The sequence below is a fragment of the Giraffa tippelskirchi genome, chromosome 3, assembly GCF_054371585.1.
Source record: "Giraffa tippelskirchi isolate mGirTip1 chromosome 3, T2T-mGirTip1v1.2.pri, whole genome shotgun sequence".
Taxonomy (NCBI): domain Eukaryota; kingdom Metazoa; phylum Chordata; class Mammalia; order Artiodactyla; family Giraffidae; genus Giraffa; species Giraffa tippelskirchi.
The window spans coordinates 6,683,639-6,701,681 of record NC_137277.1 but is presented as its reverse complement, the minus strand read 5'-3'; the positions used below and the strand labels follow the sequence as shown (position 1 = coordinate 6,701,681).

Here is an 18,043-nt window from a genome sequence, read left to right as displayed (position 1 = left end):
CAGGGGCCCCAATGGGAGCCTGACAATGTCATGGTGCCGATGGTGCGGGGAGGTCTGTCGCGGGGAACCTGCTGGGCTTTCCTGGCCAGAGGTATTCACGCCATGGTGGCTGTGCTGGGCTAAGACTGCCTGCCAGTTCTGGAAGCCTGGCACGGGTGGGCTTCTGGGGTCAGGACTCCTGGGGCTGGGAGGACCCCCAGGTCAGAGAATCTGTCCCACATCTCAGTCCTTTGTCCTCCAGCCCCACCTCCTTCCTCTGCCTCATGTCATTGGCTGTGAACCATCTAAAAAGACAGCTCTTGAGCACCGTTTTCAGTGCTTTCACGTCTGTGATTACATTTAGCCCCACAATGACTGAAGCCAGCCAGCAATCCTTCTTCCATCCACTCTGCAGCAGAGCTTTTCTGACTGTGGGCGTGTGAAGCCCGTGGCCTTTCTGTCCTGGACAATTTGGGTGAAGCAGGGCGGAAACTAACCCCGTGCCTTAGGGAGGAGGCCAGGGAGGGTGGTGTTGGATGCCAGCACCACGTGCGGCCGCTGCCCAGTGCCCTTACCCTCACTACTCTTCCTCGCTGGCTTCCAGGAGGCTGGGTTCCCTCACGAGTCTCCAAATAGTCCACTGCCTAGGACTGGAGCCACGAAAACTGGAAATTTTTTTTGTTTGGCTTTAGGGATAAGAGCAGCTGAAATAGTAGAGTGGGGGAAATTTCTAATACCCCTCCATTCGCAGCCAGAGGGCCTGACCACCACCAGTTTAGGGGGCTCCCATCCAAAGTCAGTTTCACTTTCTCTGCCCCATGGATTTTCACAGATTCAGATCCAGAATCTGGGAGTTCCACAACAGGTGGTGAGTGTGGGTCTGACTGAGTGCTAGGGCACAGCCTCTGGAGGTGAGAGGGTTAACCATTGGCCACCAGCTCCTGGATCTGAGCACCAGCCCCTGGATCTGAGCACCAGCCCCTGGATCTGAGCAGGCTGCAGTAGGTGAGGCTGGGAGGGGGTTGTGAGGTCCAAGCTGCTCTCCGCTTCCTGCCCAAGATCATTAATAACCAAGAACTGTAAAGATAATTAAGAACCACATGTGGGGCTGAGCCTGCTGCTGGCTGGCTCTAAGGAGGAGCCCGTCCGGCGCCCAGGGCAAGGCTCCTGGCCGCCCGGCTCCTTCTCTAGGAATGTATTCTGGGGAGAAGCGCGTCTCAGCGGGGAGTGGGGGCAGGAAGGATGCCTTCTGCAGGTTCAGATGCCTGCTGCCCCTCTGCAGGAGGACTAGAGAAGGTCCTTCGTGATCAAGGGGAGGGCAGAAAGCCTGGCAGGGGCGCAGGGAGCCAGCTGTGTGGGTGAGTGCATGGTTATGTTCAGTAATCGTAAAGCAGGGCGTGACTGGGTAGCAAACAGCCGGCTGAACCCAGACACCAAAATGCTGTGTTTTTCTTTTGATGGGACACGCGGGGAGGGAGGCATTTGGTCACGTCTCAGCTGCAGACATTTCCCACTGTCTCACTCCATTCCCTCCTGCTGTCCTGGTCACTGTGTTTCTCCTCTGTCTTTATTGAGGGGCTCATCCTCTACACCTCCTCCTTCCTGGGGCCCAAGTGTGGGGAAGGGGGCACAGAGCTTAAACAAGGGTGGGCAAGATGGTTTCGGTCAGGATACCCGAGCTTTGGTTCCGTCTTGGCTCCAGAACTCCCCAGCCTGGGCTGAGTCTGGGGCTGTGAAGGGGGAAAGGCTGCCCTTCAGTTTGCAGGGGAAGTTGGGGAACCAGAGACTCCCTCCTCTCCAAAGCCCTACAGAATTCAAGTGCATTTCCTGTTTCTGAATCGTGGCAGGCAACTGCCAAAAAGAAGACACTTGACTCCCTAGGCGGCTATGAAACCAACTAGGTGCCTGAGGACCAAGGCCAGGGGTCTTTGATGAGTCCAGAGGGACATGGCTACACGTGCAGTATGTCTGGTGAGGACAAGGGAACTGGGTGTCAGTACACCGTAAGAGCTTTCTGAGCACTTCTGTGCCAGGCACTATGCACAGGACTTCAGCTCCCGTACGGGTCAGTGACGCAGGTACAAAGGACGGGAGGAGAGTGCTTGGAGGTTGCTGCCTGCAAGTGGCAGGTCCGATTTCTTGGTCTCCACTCTTAACCTGAAAGTTATGCCACTAAGGTTCACGTGGAGAGTCCCCAGTACCATGCCTGGAACACACCTGGCACTCAAGAGATGTCCCTTCCCCCTTTCTGCGGTCTACACCATGAGCCCCAGGCCCTGGGGAGGCGACATCGTACAGCTCCCACCTGCAGCTCTGGATCCTGGTTGCGGAAGAGCCAGGTGTCAGCCCCAGTCAGGGGTGGGGTCTCTCAAGAGGCGTCGTTTCAGCCTTCACTGGCCCAGTGCCAAACACACTACCAGCTCTCCCCCTAAGCCAGTTCCCTGGGAGGTGGGGGCTGCTCCTGGCCTCCCCTACCCTGACTTTGGCCTCTGCCTGTTGCTGAGGCTGCTCCCGCCCCTGTTTTGGCAAGAACAGCTGTGTGCTGAGGGCCTGGCAAGGTGCCTGCTGCCCACCTCCCACCACTTGGCAGTGCCTCCTGGCCTGTCACCCGCCATATGCCTCATCTGTAAGCCCGCAGCCGCCTCTCTGGCCTCAGGTGAGGGCACAGCCAGGAGCTGCTGGCACAAGGCTCAGCATTTCACGGGGAACAGACAGAGTAGGCTGACTCCCACCTTGACCTGGCCTGCCCTTGGGGCCAGGCTGGAGCAGGCAGTGCAGGTGAATGGCATCAGGTCGCGGCCGCTGAGTTTATATCCTCCTCTGCAGTGACAACTTGGACTTGAGCCAGGTCGGGCTGGCATTCTTTTCTAGCTTCTCCACCACTGACTACAGGGCCGTCTATAGACTAGAAGCCATCACCCCACTTGCCCACTTCCCTAAGCGTGTGTCAACACAGCCGAACATGCTGGATGGGCAAGGTGAGCACCTGGGGACCGGTCAGCTGTCAGGTCCTCGGCGCCTCTCCCCCAGGGCCATCAGCAGCAGAGAGGACGCTGACCCCATCTGACCTCCAGCAGGACAGACGTTAGGCAAACAGCAAGGAGCAAAGGGGCCCAGACTGGCAGGGGTGAGGGGCCATGGTTTGCCATCATTGACGTGGTCACCTCGGGCCACTTCCTTCTGGGACTGTGGCTGCCTGGCTGGGAGGCAGAGCGGAACGCGGCCACCCGACTCTGCGCCTGTCAGCTCCAGATTGCCACATAAATCAACCTGGCTTTACGACGCTAATAAATTTGTGTCCAAAATTTGGTTTGGAGCCTGAGGCGACAGGATGCTTTGATTCGCTTTGTCCTTAAGCAAGAGGGAATGTAATTGGAGAAGGGTAAGCACAGATGTTTTAATTGACTTTTCAGCTGGGCAGCCCCAGGGAGGGTCCCAGCCCCAGGGGCAGGGTCACCGTGGAAGCCTCCCGGCCCCGCCCACCCAGCAAGGCCTCCTGGGAGGCAGCTGCGAGGGCAAACGGGGAAGGGGCATCTTTCCAGGAGGATGGAAGGTAACAAACAGTACGTTGGACGAGCTGTGAGGACAGAAGACGCGCGACAAGAGTGAGAAAGCAGGTTGTGGCAGATTGAGACACGGGACTCTCACAGGCCGGGGGCTGCCCCGGGGGCCCGAAGGGAGGACTGGGACCGCCTGCGGACTCCCCGTGTTCTTGCAAAGCCCGTGTCCCCCTCCCCAAGACCACCGTGGGCCTCAGAAGACCTGGCGTCCACGCTCTGTCCAAAGTTTGAAGACGGTTGAGGCGTGTGGGAGTGGAGGGGGCGGGGAGCAGGCTACAGGGATTCCCTGGAGAGCAGAGCAAGGCACTGAGATCAAAGGACGGAGGGGCAGGGACCCTACCCCAGAGGCTGCTCCTGTCCACTGCTCTGGGCTCCAGAACAGGAGGATTAGGCCCAGGGCCGGGGGCTCGCCAGGGAGGGCCAGGAGGAGCCCCCAGGTCCTGAAGCAGGAGAAGGCACGTTGAAAATGCAGTTCATTCGAGTCGCCCATGTCTCCCAGGGAGGCTGGCCCAGCAGGTGCATGCATGATTGTGGGGGGGGGAGGCGGGTACCACATGAAGCTGGTGAGGTGCCTGGCAACCTGGCCCTCCTTCCATGGGAAGTGTGAGGGGGCCCTATCTCACCCCACGGCACCCAAGGGGACATGAAGAGAGTGGACGTCGGGCCGTACCCACAGCCCAGCTTGAAAGGGAGCCCCTGTTAGTGTTGGAGTGGGGATGGGGACATCCGGGGGCCTCTTACAGGGTGGGAACCATGGGCCACATTCCCGGGGTGCTCCCAGCCACGGTAGTGACAGCTGAGGGTCGTTCCCCTCCAGTGGCCCTTGTACGTTGGTCCCTGCCCCCCCCACCCTGGCACTGCAGGAGGCCCAAGGATCTGTTCCAGGGATGTGTGGGCTGCTGTGTCTGCGAGGAAAGGGCTGCTTCCGCCTGCTGCTCCGGAGTCATCGTGGACTCAGGAGCCCGGGACAGGTGTTGGTGCCCTCCGTGTGGCCCTCACCACTCTGGTCTGGGGCCCCTGGGACCAATTAGCACGTCCGGTCCTTGTCACCGGCTGGCCTGGCGCTCCCCTAGGAGAGGTACTTGGCACCTCCAGGCCTGGTGGGAAGGTGAGCCCTGCCAGGCCCAGTGGGGAGGACGGGAGGGCACTGGGCTTGCCCCGGTGGAACGGGTTTCCCAGATGAAGATGCAGGAGGGGCTGGGAGAGAGGCTGGGGGACACGTGTCTTGTATAAATAGTGGCAGTGCCAGCACTGCATCTCCACCGTTCCAAAGCAGAGGGCTTGATTCCAGTAACCAGTCTTATAACCTGGGAGCAGCCGTGTGGCCCTGCTGTGGGACTCGGCTGGCTGGGGGCAGCCCCAGGCAAGAGGACCTGGAGGAGAGCAACCCCAGCGAGGTGCAGACTGTGTGGAATCCTGGGTGGGGAGGAGGTCCCCTCCAAGAGCCCGGGTCTTGCCTGCCCTACTGAGCCCAGGAAGGCAACGGGCTCTGGGCTCTGCCAGTGGAGGGCCCCTGCCCCTCTCATCACCAGACACGTCCTGCCATCAGAGCTTGGTCTCGCTGAGGACGATGTTGGCGGTGACAAAGAAGAAGCAGGAGAAAGCCCAGAGCAGCACAAAGCCCACCCAGAAGGTGTGGCGGAAGGGGGACCGGTGCTTGTTGACAGTCCCGTAGCCGAAGGCCAGCTGGGTGTCCTTGCGGCAGAGGTACACCAGGAAGGCTGGGATGACGTACTGGATGCCCGTGCCCGCGTAGGCCCCCGTGATGCCCACCAGGGACTCCAGGTCGTGGGTGCAGAAGGCCACTAGCACAGGGGGCAGCAGGGTGATGGTGGGGAACGCCACGCGGTCCACCACCCAGGGGTATGTGCCCCCCTCGCGGTGGAAGAGGGTCTTCCAGTTGTTGCGGAGGGTCACGGCGATGATGGGGAAGTTGGTGCTGATGGTGAAGACAGGGAAGAGGGCCAGGAAGAAGCGCACGGCGGCCAGGCCCACCACATCGCAGCGCGCGAAGTTGAGGGTGTACATGTCCAGCAGGCTGTCGCCGCGGAAGCAGAAGATGGCGGTGAAGGAGAGGAGGCCGTAGAACGCCAGGATGAGCACGTAGTCCAGGAGGACCAGGCGCGTGAGGTGGCGCTTGGAGGAGACAGGGGTGAGGAGCGACGGCAGGGAGTGCTGGCACATGAAGGAGTAGACGCACACGCCCAGCAGGTTCCGGACGCCGGAGAGGTCGGCCAGCGGCGGGTGCCCCTCCCCGTGCCCGTGCGCGATGCGCACCAGGGCCAGCACAATCATGATGGCGAAGGCTGGAAGACAGGACGGGGGTCAGGCAGGTAGAGAGGAGGGGCAGCCCCACCTGGGGCCAGTCTCAGGTCTGGGGGCGGTGACCGCAGGACCCGAGCCCCAAAGGAAAGCACACTAAGATTCCCAAGGCTGTGAGAGTCATCCTTGGGGGCAGGCCAGTGGTGGCTGCTGCTGTGGGGGACTTCCCGCCCACTCCCCCCACCTGCAGGTACAGGAAGGTGTCGGGGATGGGGTGGAGGGTGCTGGGCACGGCAGGAGGGCAATCAGCAGAGTAGCTGTGCACTGTCCCCTAGGAGGAGCGCAGGTTCCTGGCCAGGCACGCCCGCTCCCTTACTGGCCCCACGGCTCTGGGGGTGGGGGGTTTCCCACCAGCTTCCTGGCAGGGGGCAGGCCTGGAGAGGGTTCTGGTCACTCTACTTCCTTTGGTTTAAAGACTGGGTTGTCTGAGGATCGAGGGTGGGGGAGTGTGGAGGGCACACTGGGAGGAGCCATCCTCCTGTGTGGTGGTGGTCGGGGGGATGGATGGACGGCAGCCCTGGGCAGAGGATGGTACCCAGAGTCACTCGAGGCAAGAAACAGCACTGGGGACCAATGCTGGGGGAGCGGAGGCCAAGGCTGGAGGCTGAGGCTGTGTTCTCCTGGACAGGTAGGGGACAGGAAGCGACTCTGCCCGGGGTGTGCTGCAGAAAGGGAAGAGGATCAGGGACTTTGCTGAGAGCAGACAGAGCTCCGGGCTGGCTGCACTCTTACAGCGGCCCTCTGCAGGCCTCACGCCCCGAGACGGTGTTCCTGAACGTCAGCGCCTGGAAGACAGACGCACTTGAGGATCCTGTGGACGCTGAGTCTCTGGCTTCCCGAATCTGTTATCCAGAGTTCCCAGAACTGCCACCGTTAGCCACTCCGCACATCCAGAGAACCCCGGCATTCCTGTCTCCAGTGCCAGAGTCCACACACCCCTGCTGTCCCTGCTCAGACCAGAACTGACAGCCCCTCCAGCCTGGGCCCCCTCCGCTCAGGAAAAGCCCACTGTGACCCTGACATTTCTCGAGGAGTGACACAAACGAGGGGGAAGGGACAGGGGCTGAACAGACTGGCTGCCGGCCACGTGGCTCCCGCCTGCCAGGCCGTCGCAGGCTCGGGGGGCTCCCCCCAGGTGGGAGGCTGGGGGTCTCCCCACTGTGCCCTTCAGGCCAGGTCACACCGTCCGCTCCCCGGAAGGGAGCCCTTTCTCCGAGGACGCGCGGGAAGCCAGACGGCCGTCTGCCCACAGTGGCACTTGGGAGCAGGACGGATGGAACTGTCATCTCTTACTTTTAATCGGAGCTGCTGACGCCACCGGGCATTAGTCGGGAGGAGGGGAGCCAGGGAACAGGCTGTGGAAATTGCCAATAAAGACGATGATTTGTTTCTAAGGCTCTCAGCCACACCCGTCCCTGCTGCTCCTGATTCCGGGGGCCCCACGACCGAGGGCATCACAGGTCCTGCCAGCACTGGTCAGTCAAGGGGAAGCGGCGACCCAGTTCCCCCCTCGGGGACACCTAAGACCCCGGTGGTCTGGCTCGTCTGTTTTCTCGGGGCAGGTGCGGCGGGGGGCTTGGGGGGGCGTGGCGAGTCAGAGATCTGTGTAGGAAAGCTGCTTCCAGGAAGTGCACTGGGGCAGGATGTGATGGCTGGTGGGTGGGGGGTACCCAGGGGAAAGCCTGGACACAGTGGAGGTGGAGTCCCCCACGTGCCAGGGAGTCTTGGGATTCCCTGGTGGCTGAGTGGTAAAGAATCCTCCTGCAATGCAAGAGCCATAGGAGACACGGGTTCGATCCCTGGTTGCCCTGGAGGAGGGCATGCTAACCCACTCCAGTATTCTTGCCTGGAGAATCCCATGGACAGAGGAGCCTGGTGGGCTACAGCCCATGGGGTCACAAAGAGTCGGACACGACTGAAGCGAGTAGGCAGGGAGTCTGCCCTGGGCCAGAGAGGGTTACGGAGCAGAGCTGAGCAGGTGAGGTGGCTACAGCTGGCCTTGGGCCCACCTGGTGATTAGCTAGTCAAGAGGCTGCAGCTGACAGTTCTGCTAGCAGAGGTCAGCCACCTGAGGCAGGGCCAAGGCCAAGGGGGCAGCTGCTACAAGGCAGGAGCTCAGTCCCGCCATGCCATCACCCGAGTGTCTGGTGGTGACCTGCCGCTACTCCTGGCCCAGGCTGAGGCTGGCGCGTGCTGTGAAAAAGGTACGTGGGAAAACCTCCAGCGCTCTGTTGCTTGGCCGAGGGGCCCTGGGTCTGGTGGGCGTGCAGGAGGCAGGAGAAGCTGGCTGTTTGGACGTGGGCCTATTCCTGCTCCCTCCAGCTAGGAGGCTGGCTGGCGCGTCTCTACTCATCTTCCTCCTCAGCTCTAAGTCTCCAAGACATGGTAAGAAACGCAGGCAGAAACTGGCTTGCTGACTGCAGAACGAGCTATCTGGTTGGTCCTCATGGGTGGCTCTGACCTTGAGGGGTCCTGGCGCCGGGGGTGCAAGGCCCGGCTTCCCCGGAGCTGCCTGGTCCTGCCCTCGGAACCACGCTCCTTCATTCCGGGCCCTTCCCTCCTCCAGGCTGCCAGGGGAGCCGAGTTCAACAGCCGTCTCCTGGATTGATTGTCTCATCCCCGGGAGATGGCTGCTCCAAAAACTCATCGGGTCTGATCGTAAATCAAGATGAAACGAGGGTGACAGGCTGTGAGCGACGGCTGCGGCCAGGAAGCACGGAGGAGAGCAGGGCTCTGAATGCACACGGGATGCCCAGGGCGCTTGGGCGCCACCACGGACAGCTCGTGCCCCCGGGTCGTGGCCGCGTGGGAGAGGGGACGGGGCAGCGAGCATCCTGACGTCTGGGCGGGCAGGACCTGCAGTTCCCCGGGGCACGCACGGCGGGCTGGGCTTCTCTCCGTGCCTCACAGGCTGCGTTCAGAGAGCCCACATGATGGCTGGGGTCGCAATCTGCGGCCATCCATTTCCACCTGCATCCCGCACCAGGCGTCCTGCTCCAAGGAGTGGGGAGGAGGTGCGGCGAGCTGTTGGGGAGGCAGCCCTGGGGGTGGGGGGAGCAGCTGGGGGCCTGACACACGTCGCCCAAGGAGTGGCTGTCGGCCTCGGAAGGGGCAGCTGCAAGGTGAAAAGCGGGGTCAGAAGGCTTCTCTTTTAATATCGGCGGCACCAGCCTGGGGAAAAACAACTGACCCTGTTTTGTGTGAATCAGGGTGCTCACCGGGACCATTCATTCATTTAGCGGTGATGTCCTGAGGGTCCCCTGTGCTGATAACTACTCTGGGCATCTGTGGATGGTGCCCTGTGCCAACAGGAATGGTCCTAGTCCTTCTAGGGCCTACAGTCCAGGGGGCCCACCAGGTGGAACTTATAGGGGAGAAATGACAACAAAAGAAAGGACCAGCTAACAGCCACGTGAGCTACAATGGGGAGATGCGGAGAGCCCGGTCTCAGGAGGTCCAAGCCAGGAGAGAAGATCACCTGGGGGTCACAGAGGGGAACCACGTGCCAGAGTCGGTTCGGGAGAACCCGTTGGGCTGTCCCCATCGTGGTGCAGGAGGGGAGGGTCAGCCTGAAGGGAGCGGTGACGGGGTCAGGGTCCCTGGACGTCATTTGCTTCCATGCCCTGTTCCACCCTCAGAGTATTGATCCACCTTGAGCTGCTCCTGCATCGCCTTGGGAGGGAGGGGCAGAGACAAGGCAGAGAGACAGGAGCGGGAGTCAGGTCCTAATCTCTGTACAGAGCCTGATCCCTGAGCGGACAGCTTGGAGGAGACATCTCCCTGATTCCTTTTCTGAGGAGGTCAGGTTGAAAGTAAAATTTACACCAGGGCGGGCCCTCCGGCTCAGGCATGTCCAGTTGGCAGTGTCGGGTCAGTGGGGTCATGTCATTGCCAGCTTTCCGTCCCGGGGACATCGGAGGCCTTAAGTATGGTGGTCAAGGTAAAATGTTATACCAAGACCCAGGCTCATGACAGTTAAGTCATCAGCGAGGCCCCTAGGGTGCTTAGCTGAGAAACGCCCCTTGGTCACCTGCCCTGATTTGCACATGACACTTAAAAGACACAGGACTGAGGTGTGAACCTGTGTTGTCTTTAAAAAGCCCAAGGAAAAGTGAGCTCTCAGTTGCCCGGAGCTGTGACCACTTGGGTGGCCTGCCCGGCAGAGGGGAGGGGACGCACTGCTGGGTGGGGCTGGGGGGCGTTTCGGAAGTGGCCTCTGGTCCTGGGTCACTGAGTCAGAGGGACGTTTGGGTAAACGTTCGAGCTAGAACAGAGCTCCTCTGGAAGGTGGGGGGACTCTGCTCAGCGGCCCGAGCCCAGCCCTGACCCCTGCTGTCTCCTCTGTGGGCCCTGGAAGGAACACAGCTGTCACGGGAGGAGAGGGGACGCATGCCCACTAAGGCCAGGCCCCTCATCCTTGATCCCCGAAGAACACAAACATGAGGAGACACGACTGAGGGCCAAGGGTGAAGCCAAGGACTCCTTCCAGCGGTGTCCCGGGTGGGGGCCGTGCCAGCAGCCCAGCCCCTCCCTCCGGGCCAGCGCTGTGCCGTGCTTTGCCCGGGAGGGGCCTGGTGCCACCTCCCTCCCTGAGCTCTGGGCCTGGCCCCAGATGCCGCCCCCACACACCCTGCTGTTCTCGGAGCCCCGCGAGTGGCTCTGCTCCCACACGTGTGAGGCGCAGGCCATCCGTCAAGGAGGCTGTCAGGGGGAAGTGGGGAACCAGCGTGCCATGGCTGATGATTACGAATGGCCATGGGTGCCCATCCCAGCTCGGGCACCGGCGCTCCGGGTGGGGAGCTGGGTCCTGGAGAGAATCCAGCATCCTCCTTCAACCCCCAGTGCCCTTGGAGGTTGGGTCTTCAGAGCTGGACTGCCCCCAGGCCCCAACCCTGAGATTCAGGAGGGCTGGGAGGAGCTGATGGGGTAACGCCAGCCTGAGCTGAGAATACTGAAGATCAAGCAGTTTCTCGGCCCTAAAAGCAGGACAAGTGGCTGGGCAATTGTTCCTTATACAATAGGACTGGCTGGGAACAGAGAGCTACTGGGCAGGTTCCCAGGACACGCAGGTGAGGGGTGTGAGCGGCAGCTCAGCCAGGAAAGCTCTAACCCCTCGGAGAGAACAAGAAGGAGGGAGGGGGCCACTGCTTTTCTTCTGAACGAGCTTAAGTCCTCAAGTTACACTGGGTTCAACTCCTGACCCTGTCACTGAACTGTGTGAGCCTGGGGTGGTCACTTCACTTCTCACTGCCTCTGTTTCATCACCTTTAAAAAAGGGAGATGCTCGTGGGCACGGGGAGATGGAATAAGATGTTATGTAAAAAGGCGACAAAGATCTGTCTAGTCAAAGTTATGGTTTTTCCAATAGTCACGTATGGACGTGAGAGTTGGACTATAAAGAAAGCTGAGTGAAGAAGAATTGATGCTTTTGAACTGTGGTGTTTGAGAAGACTCTTGAGAGTCCCTTGGACTGCAAGGCAAGGAGATCCAACCAGTCCATCCTAAAGGAGATCAGTCCTGAATATTCATTGGCAGGACTGGTGCTGAAGCTGAAACTCCAATACTTTGGCCACCTGATGCGAAGAGCTGACTCACTGGAAAAGACCCTGATACTGGGAAAGATTGAAGGCAGGAGGAGAAGGGGATGACAGAGGATGAGATGGTTGGATGGCATCACTGGCTCGGTGGACATGAGTTTGAGTAAGCTTTGGGAGTTGGTGATGGACAGAGAAGCCTGGCGTGCTGCAGTCCATGGGGTCGCAAAGAGTCAGACACGACTGAGCGACTGAACTGAACTGCATAAGGCACAGGGCAGGGCCTGACCCACAGCAATCACTCAAAAACGTGTCTGTCCCTTTTATCATCACAGAAACCTTATTTCCCATCTGGATAGCCCAGGCCAGCAGGAAAACCTGTAAACCCCAAGTCCTCACCTAATTGTCCTTTTGCTCAAGGAGGGTCCTGGGGTCAACCCACAACCTCACTCAGGTCGAGTCCCAGTCATGACCCTTCCCTGCTGAGCGTCTCTGGCCCAGGTGTCAGCTAATCTCTAGGGGTCGAGGAGGACCCGGGGCAGGCTGCTCACACCTGCTCTATGAACCAGAGCCACCTCTTCCTACTCCACCGAAGGTCACACAAGGCCAGGCTGTCCCCACCGCCCGGTCGTCCATGGGGGCTCGGCGTGTGCTCTCTGTACGGGGCTGGGTGGGAACCAGAAGGGAATTGTTTGGGCTCCTCGGCACTCGTGTTGGCCCATCCTTCCAGTCATCGCCCTCCCACCTGAGCTCGGGCTGTGGTCGGGGCTGGGGCTCCTTTCACACCCCAAGAGGACAGGACGCAAGGACACACTCGCTCTCTGGCTGGGAGGGGCTCCCTTGGGGGGAGAAGGGAAGCAAGGCCCCTGAGCAGATGCACTCAGCTCCAGAAGCATCGTGGCCCTGGGTCGGATTTCGTGCCAGGCCCACAAGACATTCTGTGATCGCTGGCCTTGCCGGCGTACCTCGCACAAGTCCCCTGGGTTTCGATGAAGGAAGGGACTGTAGATCTGACTGCCTTTTCCTGCGGGATCAGCCCCTGAGGTTTCCAGAGGATTCTAGCTCGGTGGGCATCATTATCATCTCAGAGGCAGAAGAGAAGGGCATTTAAGTAATCAACTTAGGGGACGGAGGTTCTGCTCCGGAAGGACTCAGGGCAGAGCCTCAAGGGTGTCAGGAGGAGTGGGTTGTTGATCAAGGGCAGGTATTTGAGTTTCTGAAGCAATCAAGCCTTAAGTACAAAATCAAGAGCTCTGGCCTTTTCTTCCTTCGACTTTCCACACCCTCAAGGCATGGCAAGTGGCAGCTGGGAGGGCAGGCTCTTGGTTCTTCCTTCTTAAGCTGTCTGAGCCAGCTCAGGTTTGTAATCGCTGGGAGAGCGCAGCCCAGGGGCCTCTGGCTGGCGGGCGGACTAATCTCCTTCGGGGAGACCAGAAACATAAAACTTCTACACTGTCACCTTTCCTGAAGGCGGCTCAGTCCTTTCTAAGCCTTTTCTCCTTGCTACTTCCCCCTCGGATTTGTATGTCTAAGCCCTAACCCCTGATGTGACCGCACCTGGGGTGACTGCGTGCTTCCCAGGAGGGTGCTGGAAAGAATCCGCCTGCCAGTGCGGCTGGGCACGGGGCCGCTAAAGAGCTGTTACAGGTCAAATGAGGTCATAAGGGTGGACCCTAATCTGATGGGGTACGTGCTCTTTTTTTTTTTAAAGAAATTAAAAAAAAGTTTTATTTAGTTATTTTTGGCTGCTCTGGGTCTTCATTAGCGCACGTGGGCTTTCTCTAGTTGGGATGAGCGGGGCTTACTCTTTGTTCTGGTGCTCGGGTTTCTCTTGTTTCGAAGCACCGGCTCTAGGGTGCGCGGGCTTAAGCTACTCTGCAGCAGGTGGGATATTCCCAGACCAGGGATCAAACCCGTGTCCCCTGCACTGAAAGGCAGACTCTTAGCCACTGGATCACCAGGCAAGGCCCACGTGCTCTTAAAAAGAGAGAGAGGGAGACAGAGCATGTGCTGTCCGCACACACAGAGGGAAAGCCACGTGGCGGCATGGCGAGCAGGTGGTCATCGGTCATCTACGAGCCAGGGAGGGGGGTCTCACCAGAAACCAGCCCTGAAGGCTCCTTGACCCTGCGTTTCCAGCTTCCAGAACTGAGAAAATAGACCTCTGCTGTTTAAGCCACACAGTCTACGGTATCGTTACGATAGCTTGAGCCCACTAAGGCAGCTGATGAGCAGTGGCTGGATGCAGAGAGAAACCAGGAAGGCAAGAAAGAAGGGAGGCAGTGCTGTGACAAGGGCGTGGGGCTCCCTGGGGCCACAACTGCCCCAATACGGCCACTGGACCTGGCTGCCTGGCTCCGGTTCACCCTGGCCCGAAGGCAGCCTGATTCTGAGCAGAAGCGTGCCTGTAACCCTCGTCCGTCAGGCATCTTGCCTGTCTGGGCCTCATCACCCTTCCTCTGCTGGAGTCCAGGCAGCTGGCCTGCTGACCTCCTGGACGAGCAGGAGTCCCTGCCTGAAGGCCAGGTCAGCATAAGTGTTGGCCACACGCAGGGCAGAGCTGCCGACAGCAGAGGCCACTCAGAGGGGAGAACCAGCCAGGGTCTCTGCTTGAGGCCAAGCCGAGCTCTCAGGTCAGCCCTGCCGCTAATGAAAGGGGTCATTTGGTGACAGGCGGCTGGCCCTTCAGCAAGCTTTAATTAAGTGTCCTCTCTACCCTAAGAGCCTTAAGACAGCATCCTCCGGTTCTTCTCCTTTCAACTAACTTCTGCGTCTGCAGAGAGAACTTTTGGAAAACCAAGAATAAAATTAAGACCAGAGTGAAACATACATAGAAAGGTTTTCCTCGATTCCCTCTGCTGGCTGTGTAACAAGTGAAAGCTGGACACGAGGAGAGCCCTGGACAGGGGCCCGAGGCGGGGGATGTCAGGGAGGGAGCAGCAGCAAAGGCTCAGGACGAGGCCGGGCTGGGAGGGTAGATGGGGGGTCCTTGTGCTACTTTCATTTAGGAGCGGGGGGGGGCTCCTTCCTGGCCTTCTGAGAAGCACCAGTTGCGTGAGGGGACGGCACTGAGTGGCCATGAAGGAATTCAAACACCGAGTTGGCCTGTCGAGCCAACAGGATGTGGGCAACAGATGGCCCAGGCGTGGACGACCCTGGGCTGCCGGTGGTGACGGATGAGAGCAGTCCCACCAGGAGACGCTCGGCTGAGATCAGTCATGGATCCATGGGGGAGCTGGCCACTCGGCCACAGATAATTCTGGGGACGGGCAAAATCGGAGCCCTCATATTCCCGGGTGATGTCCCCTCCCGGGGACCTTCTGCCACTCAGGCCAGCAGCCCCGGGTCCCCCCTCTCCCTGCTGGCTTGGCCTGGAGGACAAATCTGGGGCACCTGCCGGGGGAGGTGGGGCATGCGGGGGCCGAGGAAATCCACGCGGCTCCGGCGTATGCACAGACCGTTGTGGGGGATGGTGCCTGACCCACTTTGAGGGGAGCACAGAGACGGGAATAACGCGCGTGGTGCTGCTCTGAATACACGATCAGAGGGAAGGCAGCCCTGTGGGTCCCTGACAGCCCAGTCCAAGGAGGGCTGCCGCGCCAGAGCTGCCTTTATTAGAAAGAAGCAGGTTTTTAATAACACTGAATGGGGCGCCCTGAGCCGAGCCAGCTGTGTCCCCAAGCGGGAGGTGTCTGCCGGGGGTGGGGCGTGGGGGGGATGTCGGTAATGGGGGTGAAGTGATGCTGCCGCTGTGGCCCCTTCCAGCCTGAGAGCCGCCCCCCTGCCCCCTGCCCTGGGCAGTCCAGGGGCCACGGTCCGCAGCGGTCGGTTAAGCAGCTGGAGGCTCCAGCTCTGGGGTCACAGCTGCTGGGACTGCGGGCCTGAAGGACAGCACTGTCGTCTGCGTCCCCTAAGTGTCCCTGGTAGACGCATGGCTGATGGTGAGAACTAGGAGTTAGGAGGAAGCCCGGCCTCTCTGTGAGGTCGGCCTGCGTCTCATTTCTGGTAGGCTTGGGCTTTCCTTGAGGACGTGGGGGTGAGGTTGGTGGAGAGCAGGGAGGCATCCCATCTGGTGGGCCTGGGGCCCAGCGCTGGGCCGGGGGGTGTGCGGGAGGGGAGGCTGGACAGAGGCAGCCAGCAACGCTCCCAGATCTCAGTGGGGATACCCAGGGACACAGCTCTTTCTGGGGTGGTTGGGGCCACATCCCTGACCTCCTGGATAGCCCCAAGGGAGGCTCACTCTGGGGCCGCTCCTGAGACGTAGTGGCCAGAGATGACGATGGTGAGGGCATGCACAGGGCTGGTGTCTGGATGCTGGAGCACTGTGCATTCTCCACAGTCCCATTGTATCTTCCGGGTCTCCCAAACTCAGCCGCCTGGTCTCCCCAGAACTTATTTGACCAGCAAAAGAAACCAATGGTGGTGCTTGTCAGACACATTCTGACGTTTTCCTGACAACGTGGCTATTTGCAAAGGCCATCGGCCCTTTAGGTCCCAACCAGGGGCTTCTGGCAGAGGGCATGGCCGATGCCCTGGAGGGACCGGCCCGCAGGCTTCTCAGCTCGTCTGGAGCTCTGGCGGGGGGGGGGGCCTGTGCTCAGGCAGGGTCCCTGCAGTCTGCCCTGGCCTCAACAGATGGCAGAACAAACTCCTAATTACGCACGAGAAAGCTTCCGGCTCAGCACATCTATTTATGATTTTCCGGTCCCTTCGGTGTTTCTTCTTCCCTGTGCCTTCCAAGAACCCAAGCCAGCTGATTGCCACCCTATCTGCCCTCCCCGCGCCGCTCCCCCGGACATCCTGGGCCCTAATCTGGGCGGCGGGGAGAGACAGGGTGGGCGGGAAGTGGGGAGGTGGGGGCGGGGGGACACGGCCACAGAGCTGCCATTCAGCAGCAAAATGAAGAGGGGGTTCGTCGCAAACTGACAACTTGGCACACACTCGAGGGGAAAAACAGGGCCAGGGTGCTCACTGCCTCTGGAGGAGTTCTAGAAAAATCAAGTGGGGTCATTTGGGGCCAGAAGCGAGACCCCCCCCCCACCGCATGATATCCCACAGGCAGGGGTGACTCGCTCCCTCCCACGGCGGGGTTGCCTGGCGGTTCCCCGGGTAAACGATCTCTGCTCCCTGTCCCCCCCATCCTGCTCTGCCCTGTGCTCTGGGGTCAGGACCGAGGAGACCCCTTCGAGCAGGTCTGCAAAGGAAAGTGCCCGGGTGGCTCCAGCGCCCCGGGCTGGGAACTGAACCCCGGGCTCAGCTACCTGTTAGAGGGCTGACGTCACTGGGTGGCTGGGCTTCCACCCGAGAGGGCTTCGTGTCAGACATGGCTTTCCTTTTCGAGCCCAGAGGCCTGACTCTCTCGAGGAGAAAAACGACAGGCCTGAGCTGGTGGAGAGGCTGCGGCCAATTGATTATCTCTCGGATCAGAGGGAGAAGAGGGGCAAGGGACTCGCAGAGACAGCCATGTCACCACCCCAGGCCACCTCCACGGGCCGTTCTCCGCCTCGGCCCTCTCTCAAGGCCACGGCCGCCTCGCCCCGCCAGGGGCTGCCTCCGAGGCCCCAGGGGCTGCAGGTGGAGACTGGAGGAGGCACCCTGCGGTCCCCTCGCTGCCCTGAGCATGGGAGGGGCTCTGGCCAGGAGGAGGAGAAACAGATCGGGGTCACAGGGGACAGGGGTGGCCCGCGCTGGGGGAAAGAGCAGCCTGTTTTCTAAAGCAGCTGAGCCGTGGGTTCCACTCCGTGAGCCCCGTCCTGGAGGAAGTGGAGGACCCCAAGAGCAGAACCGGGAGGGGCAGGGGCTGCGGGAGGTGCCCGAGGACCCCGGGGCCCGGCTGGCACTGGGAGCTCAGTGTGGCCTCTGCAGGTGGGAGCCGGGTCTGACCCGAGCCTGGGGCCGCCTGGTGTCCAGACCCCCGCCCCTTATTTACCGTCAGCCTCCTCTCTCCCTCCTATAACCCTCTCTCTTCTAACACAGGCTCCGCTCACCACACACAGACAGGACCTCATCACGCTACACAGGCCCCCCGGGGACCCTGGGGGCCCCTCTCAGGGGTTCTGGGGGGCTGGGGAGACCCCTCTGCCAGGCCCATCAACTGGAACAGCAATAGCATCTTTGCTTTGAGACCAAAACCAGTGTGTGACTGATCCCAGAGCGCCTGCTGGGGACGGGGGTGACAGTGCCTGCACGCCCTCTGGTTGTGGGTCCAGGTGGGTCCCGGCCCTCCCACGTGACTGACAGGATGGTGTCGGAAGTGAATGAACTCCCAGCCGCCGACCTGGTGTGGGGGAGACCCCCGAGCTCCCCCGAGGACAGTGGGGGTCTTGCTCTTTGCAGCCTCAGTTGGAAGGTACTATGGTGTCTTTTTATGCCCTAGTAGCTGGGTTTTATGGTTGTGCCGCGTGGTGTGTCCATGAGAACAAACAGCAGCTGCTCTCCTGCCCTGAAGGGGCCCAGCCCCACCCAGGCCTCTAGGAGCCCCGGAGCACCCCTCTGGGTTGGTGGGGACCCAGCACAGTTGGAACAAGTGGTCCTGGGCTGAGCCCCGCCTTTGCCATATTACCTCGAAGTGACTTATCTTTTTTTGGGACAAAATTTTCCACCAGTAAAAAGGCACAGAGCACCTGCCTCCTCCCTGCCCTCGGGAGT

At 60.5% G+C, this 18,043-nt stretch overlaps 1 protein-coding gene across 7 annotated transcripts in view; it reads right to left on the bottom strand.

Annotated features, from left to right (window-relative positions):
* Window positions 1-3,351: 3,351 nt before the first annotated feature.
* Window positions 3,352-18,043, bottom strand: part of SLC38A12 (solute carrier family 38 member 12) — a 52,900-nt gene continuing 38,208 nt past the window's right edge. For all 7 annotated transcript variants that reach the window (XM_081575164.1, XM_081575165.1, XM_081575158.1 and 4 more), the window contains one exon: window positions 3,352-5,845. In XM_081575164.1, the coding sequence (XP_081431290.1) occupies window positions 5,085-5,845 (761 nt within the window). In that variant the 3' untranslated portion in view covers window positions 3,352-5,084. The remainder of the gene's footprint in view (window positions 5,846-18,043) is intronic.